The 17,185-nt window shown below is 45.9% G+C and overlaps 1 protein-coding gene across 3 annotated transcripts in view; it reads left to right on the top strand.

The window, feature by feature from the left end:
• slc31a2 (solute carrier family 31 member 2) overlaps positions 1 to 17,185 on the top strand; it is an 81,197-nt gene that overhangs the window by 27,616 nt on the left and 36,396 nt on the right. Inside the window, exon 4 of one of the 3 annotated variants that reach the window (XM_078550294.1) lies at positions 16,673 to 16,799. The exons of 1 other annotated variant lie outside the window; for it this stretch is intronic. In XM_078550294.1, coding sequence (XP_078406420.1) covers positions 16,673 to 16,760 — 88 coding nt within the window. In that variant the 3' untranslated portion in view covers positions 16,761 to 16,799. Of the gene's footprint in view, positions 1 to 10,123; positions 11,748 to 16,672; positions 16,800 to 17,185 lie in introns of those variants that run through there. One more of the 3 variants, XM_078550292.1, reaches the window with a different exon arrangement.

The following is a 17,185-nucleotide window of genomic DNA, read 5'->3' as shown; positions in this document are numbered from 1 at the left end:
CATCCATCCTGTAACGCAGGGACCAAAACTGGATGCAGTACTCTGTGATCTGTGGCCTAACAAGTACTTAATACTGTTCTAGTATAATCTCCCTGATCTTATATTTTTTGCCTTGGGTAATAAAGAAAAGCATCCCATGTGCTTTCTTAACCACCTTAAATACCTGTCCTACTACCTTCAGGAGTCTGTGGTTATGCCCTTCTTGGTCCCTTTGTTCCTCTACACTTAGCAGTATCCCAAGATTTATTGTGTAGTCCCTTGTCTTGTTTGTCCTCCCCAAATGCATTACCTTCTCTGGGTTGAATTCCATTTGCCACTCTTTTGCCCACCTGACCATTCCATTGATCTCTTTCTGCAATCTACAGGTCTTTTTTCTCACTATCAACGACAAGGCCATTTTTTGTATCATCTGTAAAATTCTTAATCATGCCCCCCTCCCCCAATCCCATTTTAAATATACCATGAAAAGCAAGGGACCCAGTACTGAGCCCTGTGGAACCCCATGTTACGATCAGGTGATGAGGGGTCAAATGACTCCCCTCTTTACTCTCTCCTTGTTTGACCACAACAGATTTTTGTGTTTTGAAAGGGATATATTAAGTACTTCACTGTTTATTTACACACTGTGATCATAAAAGAGCCAATTGGGCAGATTCTCCTGAGGTTAACGAAGAAAAAGATTATACTTAAACTGATCCAAGTAAAATAATAAAATACACACTGCCTTTCACTCACACACACACTCAAAAGTCACGCACACATAGATTATAGTGGGGAAGGATAAGTTAGTCAAATTCGAGTCCGTAAAAATAAAAGGAATATACACATTGTAGTTTGATGACTCGGCTGGCTTCAGACTGATTTTGGTGGTCTTGCAACTTCCTTTGGTGGTCCCGGTGTTTCTGATTTAAAGATGTGGAGAGCTGATTTGGTTGTTTTCCTGGAGACTGTCATGCTGGGCTGAATTCTTTTAAGAAGTCTCTGTTTGCAACAGGAGCATCTCTGGATGGTCACGGTCAGCAAACAGCTTGCAAGGTGCATTAGAGTGAGAGGGAGGAAAGAGGGGCTTCACTCGGTCTTCTCTCGTTAATATCTCAGCTGCTTGACCTCCTACTGCAGAGGAAGCATAAGTTTAACCACAAACTGGCCGGGATTTTCCATACCCGACAGCGTCAGTCTTGGTGGCGTGAGCGGACAATATGGCAAGGTGGCCAAAAAATCGGTTTCACGACGTTGTGAAACCAGTTAGCGATCGCCCGCTCCGCCTGCTGATGGCAGACTGCGTTCCCCACCATCAGACATCTGGAACCTCATTGTAATACATTAGCATATCGTTATAAGGCCAGCTCACCGGACTCATCCCCCCACCCCCACTGGATCGTCCATTCACGTTGGCGGGAAAACACGCCGTGCTTCACAACAACAAATATAAGGTGTGCACTTGATGGGCTGCACGTCACTTGGGACTTCAAGGTTTGTTTGCCTACCTTGCTTCGGTCAGCACTCGCAGTCATCAGCGCCAGGCTTCACAGACAGCACCACATCACTTTCAGGGGGTCTGTACCTACCAGATCAGCCATATGTGGGTTTTCAATGGCTGCAGGGCAAGGTCTTGTTTTGGGAAGGGGGAGAAGTGGCCTCAGGCAAGGGAAGAGGCTGCAGGAGGATGAGAGCTGTACTGGGGAAGGAGGGTACCCCAGGGTGTGTGTGAGGACATGTTGATCAGTGCAAGTGGCCTCAAGATGGCGAGGGCTGAGGAGGCAGTCTCTAGAGGAGATGAGGCCAGATGGCCATGTGAGGGTATGTGTGAGAGAATGGGCGGTGATGTTCCTTGAGCTGGAAGTGAGTGAGATGTCAGTAAATGTGTGATAGACTTGTGTGTGAGTTGAGTGATAAGATGGTTGCCTTATCCTGGCAGCACGGATGAGATTCATCCTCTATCTGCATCAGATGGCCAACCTCTTCTGTGCAACATTGGCACTAATCACCACTGCCATCACCTACCAAGCTGGAGTAGTAATGTAGCTAACCCTCCTGTGGCCAGAGCGGGGGTAGAAGCCGGCCTCCATGACACCCAAAGGGCACTTGTGGGCTGCAGTCTTCTTGCCTTTCGGAGCCATGTCTTCGTTGCTGCAGTCTTGGGCTGGAAGCACTGAGCACAGCTGTACTTTAAGCGTGGTGCCTGGTGTGACGAAGTTGCAAGGTGACAGCCTGGCAAGCAAATCGGAGCCCTCCCCAGGACTGTGTCACAAAAATCCAGAGAATGCTCGTCGATGACTTCTGCGACAAAAGTGGGTCACTACTGAGGTTCTGAGTCTCCTGCTTAGGGAGTGTGGTCAGGTGCTGGTGTACCCGCGCACCCAGGTGGCGACTTGCTGCCTTCAGGCCCTGCAGCGATACCTTTACGTCGAGCCCCTCCGAGATGGTGTGCCCTGGCGATGTATTTCTTCCACCAGGTGCACGGCCTGAACAATGATGTGCAGCTCCTGTTTGTAGACCGGAGGGACCTTCGTGGCTCCTTGCAGGCGTTGCCCGTCTTTTACCAGGACCTGATCAAAGTCTTGAACATGGTCGCCTCACAACGCAGCTCTCCGCCATCAGAAGACTATCATCAGAGAGCCGCTGCTCAGGTATCTGCCCCTCTGCCTTTTTCAGTGGCTGGCGTAGCGGAGGGCTGTCGCTGCCAGGGTGAACAGGATCGGGGACGTGCTGGGTGGCAGAGGAGTGGGCTGGATGATTCCACAGGAGTTGGCGCATACCACATCAGTGGACATCTGGCTCACGGCCAGAGCCGTTCAAGACCTTAGGACGCTTGTGCTTGGCCCCGACATCATTCTGGGTCTCAATGTGGCACAGGTGCGCGGTGGTCTTCTGTCCAAGCGTACCCATTTGGACATAACTCCACATTGGCCCCAAGCCCTGGACCCTCCCTCAGGAGCTGGTGCCCCACAGCCCGAGTCTCCTCGTGGATATGCCCTCTGTGCCCTTTAGCACGGTGGGTGAAGGGGTTTCCTGTATGGGCTGCTGCTGCACACCCTTCACTTCCTTGCCCTCGCTCGCCGCCCGGACATGCCCTGGCGTGTCTTGTTGCCGCCTGACGGCGGAGGTCCTCAGTGGGGGGGCCCTCTATGGGGTGTCCTCCCATTTTCCATCGGAGACCTGGGGTGGAGGGTGTTGCAAGCGGCAACCCCATACAACCGTAGGTTGTGTCGGTTCACAGGCTCCCAAGATGCCTGCGTCTTTTACGGCCTTGAGGAGTCTGTGGACCATGTCTATATAGAGTGTTATAGGCTGCACTTCCTTTTCAGTTATTTAAAAAACTTTTTGCTGTTGTTTTGTTTGCACTTTAGTCGCGCGCTCCTGATCTTGGGCACCCGGTGCGGAGGGGGGCCGGGAGGAAGAAGGACCTCCTCATGAACCTGCTCCTGGGCCTGGCCAATTTGGCAATTAACAGGTCCAGGCAGCGGGCGATTGAGGGGGTCGTCCAACCTGACAGGTGTTGGAGCAGGCAGCAGCACCACAATATACAGACCCGGTCTTCAATGGGCCTTCAGGCCTCAGTTTGCAGGCCACTTACAGCTCTTCAGGCAGTAGCAGCAGCAATAGCTGAAATTCACAACAGCAGGAGCAAACGGCAGCAATCCACAGAAACAGCAGCAAACATCAGCCAGCAATGCAACTGCAGCAGCAACAACTGCAGCAATGAGTTGCACCTGTGTCCAATCAGGGAGCTGTATTGCACAGCCTGGGCACGGGTGTTAATCACGTACAAACTGTTCACTATTGTAAATAAACTCCCAAGAATGTCTCCCTGCCAATGGCTCCTTGTTCTGATGAGCAGTGTTCGTGTCACTCAGATGTGAAACCTTTCTGCACAAGATAAAAAGCAGATGTCTCAGCCCAGGGCCTCTTCCCTGTGCTCTGTGCAGCCTTCAGACCAAAGTGATGGTCTGGCCTCACACTCCCTGGACACATTACTGATGCCTGAACCTCGGCAGTGCTGGTCATTGCTGCCAGAATGTAGTGGGCAGGCACCACAGAGTTCCGTTATTCTCTCTGTGTGCTCTCAGCACCTTTAAGGTGGAGCTGGCCCCCATCACTTCAGCATCTGTGACCAGTGACCCTCTGCTCCTGAAGGGCTCAGGTGCTGAAGGCAGACAAAAGATCAGGAGCCTTTAAAGTTTCATGGCTGCGTCTCTATGATATGATCCTGATCACAGAGCACAAGCGAGCTGCCCTCAGCCAGACAGGAGTCAGACATTCTCAGAGGCTGTGTGAAGATAGCCTCATTGCATGTCGTCATCATCCTCCTGCAACTGAGCAAATATTTGGGCCTCCACTGTGTCTCCATGACAGGAGCATTATTACAGAGGGTATGTGCATCGCTATAGGCCAGACTGGAGTCAAACATCCATAGATGCAATGCGAGGATCTTATGGGGTCTCCTTGCTGCATGTCATCATCATCCTCCACAAATCTAGCAGCTATGAGGGCCTCCTGAGCGCGCCTGTCTCGTCTGGTCAGTACGAGGGCCTCATCGCTGTCATTATTGCCTTCAAGAACCTCCTCACCCTCGACGTCCTCCTCATTGGAAGAGACCTCCAGCTCCTCCATCTCCTCCTCAGCCAGCTCCTTCCCCGTTGCAGTGCCAGGTTGTAAAGGGAGCAGCAGGCGATGACGATGCGTGACACCCTCTGTGGACTGTGTTGCAGGGCTCAACCAGACCAGTCCAGGCATCGGAACCTCATCTTCAGCATCCAGATGGTCTGCTCCACCAAGTTGTGAGTTGCAGCATGAGCCTCATTATACCTTTTCATTGCTGCAGTCTGAGGCCGCCGCACGGGTGTCTGCGGGTCCTCTGCCCTTGTCCCCGAGGAGCCATCCCTGCAGCCTCTTTGGACCCTGGAAGATGTCAGGGTTCTGTGACCAACTGAGAATGTAGGAGTCGTGGACAGTCCCTGAAAACTGCGTACACACCTGCAGGATGCGTTTGTGGTGGTTGTACATTCAGCGAATGGAAGCCCTTGCAGTTGACATAGTTGACCGTGTGTTGCAACAGAGATCTGAGCGTCATGTGAGTGTAGTCGATGGCAGTTTGCACTTGTGGGAAATCAGAGATGTGGACAAATCCAATCGCTCTTGCATCCTGGATTTCCAGGTCCCGGGCGAAATGCATAAAGTTGTGTGCCCTCGCGAAGATGACATCCGTGACCTCATGGATGCATTTGTGGGTGGCGACTTGTGATATCCCACAGAGGTCACCTGTGGAGCCCTGAAAGGAGCAACTGACCTAGAAATTGAGCACTGCGGTCACTTTCACAGCCACTGGCAGTGGATGCCCTCCATGTCTCCTTGGTGTCAAATCCTGCAGTAGCTGGCAAATGTGACCGACCAGTTCCCTAGACATGCGTAGTCTTCGGCGACACTGGTTCTCGATTATCTGCAGGAATGAAAGCGGCATCTATAGTCCCTGGGTCTACCTGGGTGCTGACCAACGACGGCTCACAGTGGCCTTTCGATGGCATGTGCAGGAGCTACATCCGCCCCTTCTTCCAGAGGGTGTTGCTCCTCCCTCTGCAGAGCCAGTCGCCTCCATTGCTCTCTTCTCTGTTGCCTCCACTCTCTGTAAGCCACGAGGCATACAGCTAGTTGATCAGTCTCCATGATACTCCTGCAGGATGAAAGAGAGAGTCACGTGGGTTAGCATGGGTGTACAAAGAACCTCTCTTGGTTAAGTCTGAAGGCTTCTTCGTGCATGCCAGAGACTGTTGGCCACCACTTAGATGGCCAGAGATTAGTGCTCTGCATGGCTGCCCGAGACCCCACCTTCCTCTGCCCCACTCCACCCAACTGATTAGTGGCAACTTTGCCCATTGGACTGTATGCTATGCTCTCAGCTCAGGCGCAGGCATTCTCCTAACCCGCACTGCAAGGCTGCACTGTTAGCTTGAACCATGGGGGACCCTGTTCCAAATCGGGATGATGACATTGCAAGGGGCTGTGAGTGCCTCCACCAGTGATTGCTCCATGGACAGCTTTAGCAAGGAGATTGTACAACCTGCCCAGTCGTCCAACTGTTCTGCAGTTCATTAAAATGCTCATTAATTTGCAGTCTGTGCCCGAGAGGTAAAAAGCTCTGGAGCACTTGGTGGCACTTGGATGCCTCTGTGTTGCTTGAGTGGGCAGATAAGCTCCCTGCCCAAAGTCAACTTAACTGCATGGCAGCCCTTGCCCTTGCCCCCCACCCACCAACACACCTCAACCTTGAAGTCTAACAGGCGACCCTCATGAGTGCTGCGCAAATTTATTGTGCACTCACCTCCGAGTTCCCCTCAAAGTACAGCCCACCAAATGCACGCCTTATATCTGCTATTGTGAAACACACCGGCATCATCCGGACAATCCAGCGGGGTGGGGGGATTGAGTCTGGTGGGCTAGCCTTATAATGATTTGCTGATTATATTCCAATGAGGTTCCCGATGTTCAATGGTGGGAAACGTGTCCTGCCATCGATGTGCTGAATGGACAATTGCAAACTGCTTTCACAACGTTGTGAAACCAATTTTTGGCCTTCTCGCCATATTACCCGCTAACACCACCGAACACGCCTGATGCCAGCGGGCATGGACGATTCTGTCCCCATTGAGTGAAAAATAGGGCAGGGTGTACAACAGGTGAACACTGGCTTAACAACATACATTGAGAATTACTGCAAGTGGCCAGGATGGAGATTAAATATGGATTGCAACTCTGCAGCGATATGATCAACTCTTTCTTACAAGAACTTGTATTTATATTGCACCTTTAACTTTGTAAAATGTCCTAAGGTGCTTCACAGGAGCGTTATCAATTAAAATTTGACACAATTCCTTCTGGGACTATATTAAGACAGCTTATCAAGAGCTTGGTCCAAGAAGTAGGTTTTCCAGAGTGCCTTGAAGGCTTTGTCAGCTCTAGAACTGAAAGCACTCCTCACCAACCTTCCATTTCCATTCCCCAAAGTTCCATGTGTCCTAACTTGCAACGAGCTTCATTCACTCTATGTTTACTGACTATATTGGTCCTGGTTAAGCAATGCAGCAAGTTTAAAATTCTCATCCTCATTTCTAAATTCCTCCTTAGCCTCACTCTTTCCTATCTTTGTAACACTCTCCAACTCTAAACCCCTCCCAGATATCTGCGCTTCTCCAATTCTGGCCTCTTGAGCACTCCCCAGTTTTAATCACTTCACCATTGGCTGCCATGCATTCGCTTGTCAAGGCCCAAAGTTCTGGAATTTCCGCCCTAAAACTCTATTTTTCTAGCTCTCTCTCCTCTTTTAAGATGCTCCTAAAAACCTACCTCACTGACCCAGCTTTTGGGCATCTACCCTAATGTCTCTTTTTATGGCTCACTGTCAAATTTTATTTAAAACATCCCTGTGAAGCACCTTGGGAGGCTTTGATGCATTAAAGGTGCTATATAAATATAAGTTGTTATTGTTGAGAGCAGTAGTGGGGTGGCGAGCCTTAGGGCAAGAAAGGAAGACTTGCATTTATATTGCAGATTTGATGACCTCAGAATGCCCCAAAGCACTTTGCAGCCAATTTAGTACTTTTGAACTGTGGGCACTGTTGAGGCAACCAATTTGTGCACAGCAAGCCCTCATAAACAAAATTATGGTGTTGATCAAATCATATCTGTTTTAGTGATGCTGATTGAGGGATAAATATTAGTCAGGACACTGAGGATAACTCCCCTGAGGATTACACGATAGAATGTCATAGCTTAACAGTCCAGGCAGCTGAAAGCACGATCATTAATGGCGGAGCGATTAAATCAGGAGTTCTCAAGAGGCCAGTGTTAGAGGTGCACAGAGATCTCAGAGGGTTGTTGGGCTGGAAGAGATTACAGAGAGAAGGATGGGGTAAATATTTCAAATCAAGGAAGAGAATTTTAAAATAGAAGCAGAGCTGGACCAGGAGCCGCTGAACATCAGCGAGAATGGTGGTGATGGGTGACCGGGACATGGTGTGAGTTAGGATACAGCAGGAGACTTTATGATGAGGTCAAATTCATAGAGATGTGGAAGGCTGGCCAGGAGAGAACATGAACTTATTCTTATTAATGTAATAATGTCACTTGCAACCCAGGTAACCTATTAAAAAAAATGAAAAGGGAAACATCCTCTCACCCAATCCCCAACGTCCATTATCACATAAGCCCCACAACCTGACAAAACCTATCTTCTGTCTGTTTTCAACAATGTGAGCGTCCTGTACTGCAGCTTTCCCATTGTGTTTCACATTTAAAAAGGGGAGAAGCTGTGGTTGGACTCACATGGTGGGAGTGTGTCATTGTTCCTGCTCTGAAACTACTGTACTGTCATTATGAAACTGCATTTCGAAGGGGTTGATTTCAGAAAATTTCGCACAAATCTGCCACTATTTTATCTGAGCCACTTTGTCAGGCAACAAGAATAACTTGTATTGATATAGTCACATGTTTAAAGTTAACGCAATTATAAAAGCAATTAAACTTCATCCAGGATAAAGGGAACAATTTATCTTCTGGTACATTGGAAGCAAAAACCACAACATGTGAATCCACCAGTTTAAACAGAGCATGTGGGATTCAGAACAGATGAGAAATATTCTAAGTAATTAAACAGAGACAGGACTGAATTATGAAATTAATTAGAATCAACACTGGAGGTAAGTCTTTCAAAACCCTGCGTCTGACTAAAAATTACATCAAGCAATGCAAGGAAGCCAAAAATAACTGCAGTGTAAATGAATAACAAGTTTGAACGTTTCGCAGTCTCGTTGGTTAAATGATACAGTTTCATCAGCATGTATAAGATCCTTAACTATGTGGGTTTCTGGATATTCATTTGGGTTAAGAGTTTGATGCAGTTGTTTTTCACCTTTTAGCACCATTTTCTTGTGCTACCTTCCTCAAAGCATTGAATCCTTGCTACGTTCTGTAGGTGCCGGGCATCCTTCGGTACCTCAGTTAAGGAGCTACTCTTTATGCATCATAAGGTGGGAGAGTACCAAGAGTGCCAGAGAAATGAGCTTTGATAAGCTGAGTGGTCTGTTTGGTTCCTGACTTTTTTAAATGCTTCATTAATATTCCTATATTTGAGTCTAAATGATGAGCGTTGGTTGGTTATTTGACGAGAGGTACATCATAACTGAACCTAATTGTGGATTCACTATTGTCCACATGGGTGCATGACCAGCAGCTATCACTGGATGGAAATCAAAGGAAAGAACCCAGTTAGGAAAGTAAGAAATATGCCAGGGTCCCCACCCCTGAACATGATGTTGTGACTCTCGCTGCAAAAATGTGTATTGTCAGCATTTGGCAGACAAGACTAGTCCCTGTCACGATGCCCTCCACAATCAAACAGCAAGATAGCGCTTAAAGCTGAGCTACACAAATAAATACTCTCCCCTCTTAAGTTATAGAAAGTGAAAAAACTGTAGCATTATCATGATTTTTAGAATGTTTTTAGCCGAAGGAAGTCTTGCAACTCCCTACCGTTTATGATTGTGTTTAGCTAGATAAGCCTGATTGACATAATCATACCATGATGTGACATCATCATTCCATGATGTCACATATTGTATCTGCTGCTGAAAGATTTTTAAGATCTTAACTTTAAGAAGTGACTTGCATTTGCTGTAGTCAGACTTAATTTGATGGGAATTGATTTCTAGTGGTTTCCTTTCACATCTTATTGTTGCAGGTAATTCTCCCCAGCACATGGCTGTACCATTTTACCCACATAAAAGCCTCCAGTAAAATCAATTGCCCGTTTCAAAATGCAGAAACCCTTTATCAGCAGTGAATGAAAATTTAGTTTCAGTTTTTGATATTAAAATTTGAAAGTGAAGGATATATTGTCCAGATATGCACCCAAGCCAGAGACAAAGATTGGCCTGAACCCCTGCCACCTCTATGTAACTGTACAGTTGGGAAGCAACAAAATTCAAGTCAGCTGTCACACATAGGCTGGAAAATTGGTGCCAAACAAGATTCAAATGGATTACAGCCTGAGAGGTAGAAAGAGCTTACTATAGGTATGCCTTTTAAAAAAAAAAGACAAATTCACTGCCGTGTTATTAAATAATTGCAGGTGGATTTGGATCTATGTGCTCCGGTCTCTTTTGCACATTATCCAGGTTATCCTCAGCTACTTATTGATGCTTTGCGCCATGTCCTACAACGTATGGGTCTTCCTAAGTATAATTGCAGGGGCTGGAATTGGGTATTTCCTGGCATACCCATTGATTAATCGATGTTAACTGGCAATGATGCCCTCCTGGAACTCTTCATTCAGAACAGGAACAATTACAGTGCAGAGATGATCTGCGAGAAACTGCTGGACTGGGTCATCATCTATCCTAGCCTCAGAAGAATGATGTCTTCTACACACTGCATAATTTTGCACACAGAAGCATGTTGAAACAAGCCATATACAAGCTATATACCGGTTTTCCCTGTGACTATTGCTCTGCATTATTTCAACTTTGTGTGTGCATGGAAACATGACTTTCTACCTAATGCAGATTTGGTGACTGACTGTAAATAATAGGTGCTAAGTATATGTTGCACAGAGCACAAATGAATTGTTTATTAAACCAACAGGAATCAAAAAACATTGATTTTATAGCTTATACGAGTTTAATATGCTGTTAATTTTAAATTTGATCAAACATGATGAAAAGCTGTTAACATCTGGGCAGAATGGTTGACACTTGTAATACGAGATCATAATTGATCAAAGTTGCCTGGAAACTGATATAATACTACACTTCTTGCCTGAAGATTGTTACCTTTCAAATACATAAAATGTAGACAGAAATATTGGAGTTTCAGTACTGTTCCATACATCTCTTTATGAATGTGTTAGATTATTAAACCTCATTTCTGCAGCTTGTGGAGCTGCTGATTATTTGTTTCCCTACGCACAGCATAGGAAAAATAAGCACCCCACTGCAAAGCCCTCCCCACCTCCCCCCACACTTGCTCTCCAATCACCAACAACACAGATCATCTCTGTTACACACATGGACATAAACTGGCTTTTGAACAGTCAAATGCTACTGTTTAAAGAGGCACAGTTCTTAGTGAAACTATACCTGCAAGTTATTATGCATCAAGTATAAAATGTTATAAAATATACTCAAATTAACTTAGCCTAGTGACACATCCCAATAATCTAAGCAGGATCTTCTGCTTGGCAAGTGGGGACGGGGCCTGCTCGCCGACATGTAAAATGACGTCGGGTGGAACTCCCGATGACACCCCGCTTCATTTCCATTTTCAGGTTGGCGGGGGCGCAGCCTAGTCAGCTGTGCGCCCGCTGGCCTGTCAACGGCCTATTGAGGCCATTGAAAAAGTAATTATCATTAGTGGACCTGCCCGTCCAATCTTAAGGTTGGCGGGCAGGCCGGGAGCCCTGGCAGGCTTCAGAAAAAGCATGAAACCTCATCCACGGGCGGGATGAGGTTTCATGAGGGTATTTAAATTTTTAATAAAGGTTTCAATAAAAGTTATGGACACGTCCCAACTCATGTGACAGTGTCACATGAGGGAACATGTCAGGGAAATTTTTCTATCATTTGTATAACAATTTTTAATTTGGAGCTGATCTCCCTGAGGCAGCACTTAGCCTCAGGGAGATGAGTGCGTTCTTCCGTGCGCATGCGCGAAAGAGCGCACTCTCGGCTCAGGGAATCCCCCCCCCCCGCCCGCACAGGGAGCGCATAGCGCTTCCTGGCGGACATCACCCTGGACGGGCCTTAATTGGCCCGCCCACGTAAAATGGTGGTGCGCCCCCAATTGGGGGTGCCGATCAGAGGCGCACCCACCCGCACCTGCTCCCGCACAAACCCCCCCCCCCATCACCCCAAACGGGGGGAAAATATTTCCCCGTGAATCATTACATACAGGCTAATTGCGGGAATTCCCAGAACTTGAATTGCGCATATCGAAAGTGTATTGAACCTCTAAACACAAGTGTTTCTTTCAAAGATTAAATTTAAAAATAGTAAAGGCAGTGCTGGAATGCAACTACAACTGAACCAAATCTATTATTACAATTCAAATATGCCTGCATGTGCACAGACACATTTGTGAGCTCAAATGATTAATGATACTAACTGGGCTTGTAGTTACAAGTTTTGTAACTTTAAACAAATAGATGAATGAAGACTAAACACCAAATGATGGCTGCATCAATTGGAAACATTAAATTTGGAATCGAAAATGAACACAATGCTTTTAAATTCCAAGAAATTTTGCATCTGAAAAGTCAGCTGAACGTGAACCAGTCTGCTCTGGAGAATATGTTAAATTTGGCAACAGTAATATAAACTGCGTTTGTGCCTATAGATATTGTCTGCCTTTCTTTTCTTTTTCCCTAATTTCACTTGCAAAATTCTTAGTGGGACAACTATGTTGCTGGTACAAATGGTACAGTAAGTTCCAAATATTCAAGGGGCTTAAATCAAGTGGGCAGTTCAGATAGAATACTTTAATTGTTTCTGCAGAATCAATCCCCATCCCCCTAATAACTTAATCTACCTAATTACTGCAGCCTGCTTAATCTTTCATCTGCTGTTATCCAAGAGCATTCTCAGAACTAAAATAGTGCCAAAGTACAAGAAGTTTAACGTCACATTTGGCTCTCACTACAACTTAAAACATGCAAATAGTTCATATTGTAATTTTTGTATTTTTACGCAAAGTTTATAATACATTTTTAAACTGCAGCTTTAAACTCCTTTGTCTTTCAAGATGCAACAGATGCCCAACTGTATTCAGATTTTTAATACCTTTAAGCATTTTAAATGCTGATTGTGAAGAAGTCTAATGCATGGTTTAAAGTTTTTCAGGACACCAGAACAAGAGTAAGTTATTTAAGTCCCTATAGCCTTTTTCCGCCATTGAGTGAGAATATGGCTGATCTGCAGCCTGACTTCATACAGATCTCATTGCCTCATATACCTTGGTCGACAAAAATCAATCTAAGATGTAAAACTGACAAAGCATCAATTGCCATTTGTGGAAGAGTGTTCCAAAATGCTGTGGAAACATTTCCAAACTTCACCCTTGAAAGGCCTGGGCTCTAACTTTTAGCTATGTTCTCTAACTGTCGACTAGCTGCCCAACCAGCAAAAATATTTTCAGGGCAATTTTTAAAATTTTGTTTTGGTAGGGGAGAGAGATAAAACCTAGAAGAATGATATATTTTCATTGTGATGAGATCACTTGCAAATGCCACGGTGCTGCGTTTAGTATATTTGTAAATATAGAATGTAACAACTTTGCATGAATAGTGCACTTTTTATAGCTGTGAGAAGCTGTTCTGCCAAGAAATGTTGGACTTGAAGAAAAGAAATGTGAGATTGAATTTATGCATTAACTGGTAATGGTGGGTGGAAGAATCACAAATTCTATTGCTAACAGCTTGCCAAGGAAAACTATAGTTTTAAAAATATAACAATGAACCCACTTGTTCACATGTACAAATGTGGAAGAGACTGGGATTGGCCAAGGCAGACTTGAGCTACCATAATCATTAAAAGAGAAACTACCTTAAAATGTATTTTTTTAATTTTCCAAGGTCAAGCTTAACATGCAACCATCACAGTTTAGGTTATCAACGAACATATATCAAAAAAGAAAGGAAGGCAGTATTTTGTGGTTTTTGAAGTTAACAAGCACTCCCATTCTGCCAATTTGCTTTGCCGTAGTGATTAACCTTTATTTGACCAGTTTAAACACAGCTCCACTTCCAGAACAGGACATTGGGAAGAAGTACTTGAACTGTGATTTGCATGATTGGACTGTGCGCATGCAATTTTTAGTACCGTGAAATCATGAAAGTCAAATGAGATTGAATACTACTATACTAAACAAAATGTTAACCATTTTACCAAAGAACAGCTATACAATTACCATTTTTGAGTTGGTTTGTATGATAGAGGAGAACTTAAGATTATACGTTAATTCAATGTTGATAATAGGTGGTTTCCAACTCTTCATACAATTTGCATTTTCTAGTTGACAAAAGCTAAGCTGTAACATGAAATCACAGAATTCAGGTTTTGAACATCCAAACTGCTCAGTTTTTTTCTAATGTACAATGACGATTTGTATTGCATTTTCACCTTCTTAACACTCCTGGTCACAAAAATGACTATTTGGATTTTTCTGAATGTATTTAAGATTCAATAAAAGTATGGAAAATAATAATTTCTAGCTTGCAGTCAGTGCACGGTACATGCATTTGTGTTTCAAGTATGCACTTAAACCTTATCTCATTTTCACACAAGTCAGTTTAGAGCTGTTTGCTGTCCAGCAACTGTTGAGAGGGAAAAGGAAATTCTGAGCGTTTCAAACAATTCCTGACAAGATTAAGCTTATGGTACATGCCTGTGCGAACTTGTTCTTCTGAACAAACAGGAAAGCCCCGTGGTTCACAAATAACACTGGTAAACAGAATCAAGGCCAATGTTAAATTTCGCTAGTGACATTTATGTATCTATTTGCTTTTTAAAGTGAACTATTCTTTTGTGCTGGGGGAATGTTAAGTTGAAGGCACTGGTAAAATATTGGACTATTAACGATTATTGATAACTCATTAAAGTTATTAACTTTTATAGGCATTCACTAAATGGTCTAACTCTATTCTACCTACTCTTTCTTGGTAAACAATTTAAATACATTTTGGAAGGTGCTGGTACAAAGACCATGTTGCATTTATAATTAAGATGATATATTTGCATGTTTTCAGGATTATATTTAATCTTTTTTTGGAATATTCTCTCTCCTTTCACTTAGGCGACTCCACTGTTATATAATGGATGCAGTTGAAGAGCCTACTCTCAGGCCTCTCTCACCATTACTGCAAAAAATTAGATAATGGGAGATGGACAAGGGAAGCCCTCCCTTGTCTGAAGAAAAACATGGGGTGGGATTTTTAGCTCCCTCCTGCAGCAGGCATCATAGTGGGCGGGGGCGGAAAGTATTGTAGGACTAGAAAAATCGATTTTATGTTGCCGTGGAAACAGTTTCTGTTCGTCCCCTCCCAACCTTAATGGGAGTGCACGTTTCCCACCATGCCATGTCAGGAATGCAATTTGAATAGATTTGAATGTCATTAATACTCATTATAAAGGACCCCCACCGCCCCCTCCCCCATGCTGGATAGGTCATGCTGGCGTCTGATTAGACCGGCGGGGTTCGCAACCCTATATAACCAATGTGCACCTGGCAACCCGCACTTTGCTCGTGACTTTGAGGCCCGTTTGCCAACCTTGCATTGCACAGCTCTTGTGGCACCTCGGATTCCGCTCCAGGCATCCTGGGCAGCACCACATCACTTTCAGGGGGTTTTCAGAGGAAAGGCTCTATCTACCGGTCTTGGGGTAAGGCGGGGTAGGTTATAAAGTGCAGCAGGACAAGGACTCAGCGGGTAGTGGTGGGTGGGGGGAGGGCGGGGAAGACCTGACAGAGGCAAGGGAAGGGGCTGCATGGCAAAGCCTTCGCTGCGGGAGGGCAGTGGGGGGGTGGTTTTGGTGGGTGGGGGTGGGGGGGGGGGGTGCGAGGTGCAGTAGAGGGAGAATGGGGAAAGTTGCACTCAGACACATGACGGGGAGGGGGTGAAGGGCAGTCGGTGGGTGGGGGTTGGAGGGTGGAAAGCGTCCATAATAGGGAGAGAGTCTCTTACAGAAGGACACAAGCGAGTTGGGGCCAGAATGGAAGATTCAGGGGATGAAGAAACGCTTCAGTTTAAATTGTTGAGCTTGCAGAGACTGTCCTGGTCCCAGTCCAGGTAGGGGGATGTATTATCAGTCCAGTTATACCCAGCATGTGTGCAGGTTGCAGTAGTAACTTCATGGGCATCAGTCTAGGGGGTCTCTGGCATAATACTGGGCTGTGGATGGCACACTCACAAGGGAGGCATCTGCGGCCTGTGGATGGGTCAAGGTAGTGTAGTGGCACTCAAAAGGTCTTACATGAGTAAGGGGGTGATCTCTATATGTCACTGTGCAATGGGCCTCAGGATGAAGAGGGGCAAGGTCCACATGGGGTACAGGCACATCCACCTCAAATGATCCAGGTGGTCATAGAGATATCCACCACCATCACAATGGGATTAATGATTACAGGGGTAGACCCAAGAGTGATTGGAGGGAGGGAAACCTGAACATTATGCTCCTCCAGGATGATGGGAGGGGTTTCCACAGACACGCAGTTAGGGTCCAGGTTGATAGTGAAAGCTCAGCACCAGCATCCTGAAACCTGATGTGCTGGCAGGTTCACAAATGGAAACCTTCAACCTCCCAAAATAATCTCACTCCCCCACTAAATATTTGCTCTCATCTGGATTCCAACAAGTGTAGTCTTTTAAGCAACACATCCAAGCGCCTACCAAAGCAAAGCAATCTCAATGAAGTCAGTCATGTGAAAGTGGTGGGCAGGGGGAGGGGGTGCAGAGGGGGAGGGGTAGTGTTCAGTGAAATGGACATTGTGCTGCCCAGGTTTTCAGTGGGAAATAGGTGCCAAAACGGGTACCAAACCCTTGAACCCACAGTCACTCACTAGTGATCGACAGAAATAAGACATTTGGAGGCTGATGTTCACTGATGTCTTCTTCTCATTGAACCTGCAGAGAGGAGACCTTCAGGAGGATAGAGGCTGCATTCATTGTAGCTTGTCTAATCGCATACAGGCAGGAGAGAAGGCGGCGAAGATTGTGACAGCTGGCCCAGGCTCACCAAAGGGAGGAGCTTCACCCTGATGAGCAAGGGGCAGCAGGACCCCCTCGAGACACAGAGGCTCAGGGTAATGCTGCATAATGAGGGTCTACAGACTATGCCTGTTTTTTCCTGTAGAAGAGCGAGAGACGGTGTCACTGATGCCTCCGCACGTTCAAGGATCTGTTGGCTCACATCTGTCACATTCTCCAGGAGTTGACACCACGGGGACTGGAAGGACATCCTTTGCCAGTGGCTCTGAAAGTCACCACCACTCTTAACTTCTATGCGAGTGGCTCTTTCCAGGGATCCACTGGGGATCTCTGTGGCATTTCTCAAACTTCCATCCACAAGTGCATACAGGAGGTCACAGATGCCCTTTTTGCCAAGGCCCAGAATTACATCAACTTCGACAGTGATCAAACAAG

This window comes from Cetorhinus maximus, chromosome 10, assembly GCF_964194155.1.
Source record: "Cetorhinus maximus chromosome 10, sCetMax3.hap1.1, whole genome shotgun sequence".
Taxonomy (NCBI): domain Eukaryota; kingdom Metazoa; phylum Chordata; class Chondrichthyes; order Lamniformes; family Cetorhinidae; genus Cetorhinus; species Cetorhinus maximus.
The sequence above is the reverse complement of the archived record's forward strand: the minus strand, read 5'-3'. Positions and strand labels throughout refer to the sequence as shown.